Below are 4190 nucleotides of genomic sequence, written 5' to 3'. Positions count from 1 at the left end.
AGAGCTGCCTGCCTGATCGATATACTTATCAAGGACTTGATTTAAAATACATACATACATACATATATATATATAATATATATTATATATATATTATATATATATATATATTGTGCGTGGATGACTGACAACACACAGGAGATTGTCTCGAATGCTTTATTGGAACGCAGAGATGAACAGGTACCCCGATCGGGTATCGGGAGGAGGCAACCGGAGCTCTCAAACATTCCTTACTCCTTATTCCTCATTCGCCCTCAGGTGGTGCCTCAGTGGGGGCGGCTTCTGCGGGAGCGGCTTCTGTTGGGGCGGCTTCTGCGGGAGGGGCTTCTGCGGCTGCCGGTGTTGCGGCGGGGGCTGGGGCGGCAGCCGGGGCTGGGGCCGCAGCGGGGGCTGCACCTGCTGGTGGTGGGGTCAAGGCTCCTGCACTGGGAGGTGCTCCTGCTCCTGAGGCAGCCGCGCCGTCGCCCCCTGTCTTTTCCGCATCCTTCGGGAGCTTATCCGTGGGCACACAGCATTTTTTCTTATTGGGACACGTAGAATGCTCGCTCTCCTTACTCTTGCACGAACTCCGACAGCGTCCCACATTGTCAAAGCATTTTTTTTCTCCCCAGCCACCTGTGCAGATAGGAGAGAGTTCAGAATGAATAGGGGCGCCTCGTAATGGGGGGCGTAGAGCCTGCCCTGGGGGGCCGTTGGCTCTGGGCCGCTGTAATCCCAAACACCAGTTCAGAGGGATGTCAGCACCAGGAGTGTGGACCGGGAGAGGAGGTGAAATCTGGCTTGGAGGTAGGGGGGGAGGATGGTAACAGAGCAAAGCAGTAAAATGAGGAAGGGGATGAGAGAAGAAGCTTGTGTTCGCGAGAAAGGGGAAATCACTTCCCAGCCTTTCAGATTCTCCCCCACTTTGGAACCGCCAACTAGACAGACCATCCAGAACACCCGAATCCTCCTATCTCCCCCAGCAGCCCCAGAGCAGGTGAGAAGATGGAGAGGAATATCTTGAGCTCTCAACCCTTCGCTATCCTTCTGTCCCCACAAATGCAAAGGAAGCTTTTAAATATCTGCCCAGTTCATACGTTCAGGAAATAAGACCCCAGAAAATGTTGTTTAGTCCTTCAGACCCCATTAGGGATTTTCTTGACAAGACGTGGTTTGCCATTTCCTTCTCCAGCTCATTCTACAGATGAGGAAATGAAAATAAATAGGGTTAAACGTGCCCAGGGTCATGCAGCTAGGAAGTATCTGAGGTTGGATTTGAACACCGGGCCACCTAGCTGCCCCATTCCCAGATGTATTCCTTTGAATGCTAATTAGAGTCCTAGGAGGAGATTCCCAGCTAACAAGGCTTCTTCACGTGGACCAGCTCCAAATTTGGGGGGTGGAGGGAGAGAAGATAATCGGAAGAGCTGTCAACGTCTAAACGGTACAGTGAAAAGGGTCCTACTTAAGAGTCAGAGGACTGGGCTCAAATTCCAGCTCTTTGACTCATTGCCTGTGTGATTGGAGGAAATACACTTAACCTCTCTAGGCTTCTGTTTCTTCATCTATAAAAAAGCAGGGGGGAGCAGGAGAATGTTGAACTAGAAAATTCCTAAGGTACCTTTTAGCACTGAAAGAAAACTAAGCTTCTATGATCTAAGGGAGGTAGCACAGTATGGGAGAAAGAATGCTGGCTCTGGAGTTCAAAGACATGGGTTCAGATTCTGGTTCTGACACTCTGTGATCTTGGGCAAGTGAGCATATCTCCCTGAGCCTCATTTGTAGAAAAGTGTAAGGACTTGGAGTAGGTGGGGTATGGCTCTAATTAGGGGGTTGAACTAGCTGTCCTCTGAGGCCTCATTTCCCTTTCTAAATCAGATTCTATGGTCTATGATTCCCCTAATTCCTCTTATTTGGGAGCCCCTGGGGTTCCTAAGTAAAGAAGAACAGGTCCACTGAGATGGGAGGAGTCTCTGACTCAGGCTGCATAATATCCCTGCTCACTCTGCCACTCCCATCTTCCTCTGTCCCAGAACGTAATGCAGGATTTTAAAATATCTGCTCAGCCAAGACAGCTAGGGGTTAAATGAGCAATCAGTCAAAGACTTTCCTGGATAAATTGAGATTTGGAGTACATACTTACTCCTATGTCCACTAATGATAGAGGTCCTTCTTCCCAGACACCCATGCCCTTTTCTCTCTCTTCATTCTGCTTGACCATTGTATTGTCTTCAATAATGTCGGTTATGCTCTTCATCTTGAAACTCCTATCAGCTCCCTTGGTTCTCACTGCACTTTCCCACATCACTTTCCTGCATCACTTTCTAACTCTTTCTCTGTTCTTGGTTCCTCCTCCTCCTGTCTCCCAAATGTGGGCATATCCCCTTTTGTTTGGTTGATTTCATCTTTTAGCTAGTATTTTGTTCCAACTACATGAGAAGACATTGTTTTACATTTTTTTTAAATTTTGAGTTCCAAACTTTCTTCCTCTCACTCTCTCTGTCTCCCCTCCCTCTCCCTAAGATGGTAAGCAATTTGATGTAAGTTATGTATGAATAGGCATATCTGAAAGGCTCTATTTCTCCACTCGCTATAATTCACTCTTCACCTTTAATCTCTATTAGGATGACTCCCAAATCTCCTTTCCCAGGCTCACACTTCCAGTAGCCCAGGACTACCCAAAATGCAGCCTGCAGTGTGATTTATTCAGAATCCCCACAAGCATAGAAATTTACATAAATACTTTATTAAAAGAGTCTGAGCTACCCCAGAGCTCTCACTAAAATGGCAAATCAAAATATATTGTCTATTGTTTCAACAAAAACCCAAGGTTGGACAGCCCTGCAGTAGCCCATAGATCTTTTCCACCTGGATGCCCTACCAGTTCTTCAGACACAACACTTCTACAACCAAATGCTTCAACTTCACTGAAAGCCATTTGGCCCTGCTGACTTGCCTAGGTCTGATCATGGCACCATCCTCCACCCAGTCATTCAGGATCAAAAGCTCAGAATCATCTTTGGCTCCTGCTTCTCCCTTTCTCTATATAACCATTTCTCATCAGGTTCTTCCCACTGGCCCCAACCTAGGACTGGCTCTAGCTAGTCCTGTGGACAATGCAGACTTGCCTCTACTGGCTTGGCCAGCACCTTGGGGTTTTCTGGACCCTTCAGTTTGGAGACATGAAGACTGAGAACAGATATGACCTATTTGTGTTAAAATCCCAAAGGGAATGGAGACAGGTGTCCCTGTGTTCACTATGACCCAAAACACTAGACCAAAGGCCTTTTCACAAGGTATTCTTAGGAAGAGTAAAAAGCTGTTCTAGTTACTACAGAGGAGAGTAAACTTATAGCACATTGGGGTGCAGGCTAAAACTCTAACTACATTAGAGGAGAGTTTGTTTTTTAATTCCTAAGTTAGGATGTCTGAAGCTGATTCTAGCCTACACAAGTAGAAAAACAGAGCTTAAGTGACCTTGGAAAGACTCTAGTCCCAACCCTGTCATTTTACTGATGGCGAAACTGAGGCCATGTCCAAGGTTACACAGACGACAAAGTCAACCTTTGAATTCAGGTCTTCTCCCTCCAAATCTACAGTTCTTTCTAATTTACCATACCATCTTATACCAGCTTAATATTACCCTCTTCTGACGCTCCAAGTCCTCATAGAGGACAAAATGTTGGTCTAGACTCTATAGGGACATTTGAGTAATCCCAGGGGCATCTCTGCTCTTCATAGGTGGATTTCAATGCTTCCTGATGACCCTGGCCTTCATTCCATGGTCCCATCCCACAGAAATGAGCACCTGCAAAGACTTCAGTATGACCCAGTCCCAGCTATCTTCCTTCCCTCGTGATAATTCCAAGTTACCTTTGGTTGTCTGTGGCAGAAATGAGATCATGGCAAAAGCCAGGAGAAAGAGCTTCATGGCTGGCGTCCCCTGGAGAGAGGGCCAGCAGGGCTAATGGAGAACTGAGAGAGCACCCTGTGTGCTGGGGATTGGAGCTCCAGCATTTATTACCCTCCTCAGTGGGGCTGGGCCAGGGGTGCTGAACCAAAGACGGAGCAGAATTCTGTGCTGCCCAGAGTTGTTACATTAGGTCAGAATGCCCATTGATCAGTGACCTCGATTAGGTGTCCCTTGGGTTCTAAGCTCTGTCTCCAACACTGCCAAGGGAGCCATAAACTGCAGTCAATGTAGTTAAGTT

At 47.0% G+C, this 4190-nt stretch overlaps 1 protein-coding gene across 1 annotated transcript; it reads right to left on the bottom strand.

Moving 5' to 3' along the window:
- Positions 1-244: 244 nt before the first annotated feature.
- Positions 245-3910, bottom strand: LOC118842171 (beta-defensin 15-like). The gene is made up of 2 exons (XM_036749789.1): positions 3853-3910; positions 245-615 (listed from the first exon to the last, which is right to left on the bottom strand). The coding sequence occupies exons 1-2, from the start codon at positions 3908-3910 to the stop codon at positions 245-247; spliced, it is 429 nt and encodes a 142-aa protein (XP_036605684.1).
- Positions 3911-4190: the final 280 nt, after the last annotated feature.

The sequence above is a fragment of the Trichosurus vulpecula genome, chromosome 3, assembly GCF_011100635.1.
Source record: "Trichosurus vulpecula isolate mTriVul1 chromosome 3, mTriVul1.pri, whole genome shotgun sequence".
NCBI classification, from domain to species: domain Eukaryota; kingdom Metazoa; phylum Chordata; class Mammalia; order Diprotodontia; family Phalangeridae; genus Trichosurus; species Trichosurus vulpecula.
Note: the sequence above shows the minus strand (reverse complement) of the source record. Positions and strands in the feature narration are given on the sequence as shown.

Coding starts and splice junctions, on each gene's coding strand:
- LOC118842171 (XM_036749789.1), bottom strand. CDS start 3,910: ATGAAGCTCTTTCTCCTGGCTTTTGCCATGATCTCATTTCTGCCACAG. Junction 616..3,852: donor TCTGCCACAGACAACCAAAG/GTAACTTGGAAT, acceptor CTATCTGCACAG/GTGGCTGGGGAGAAAAAAAA.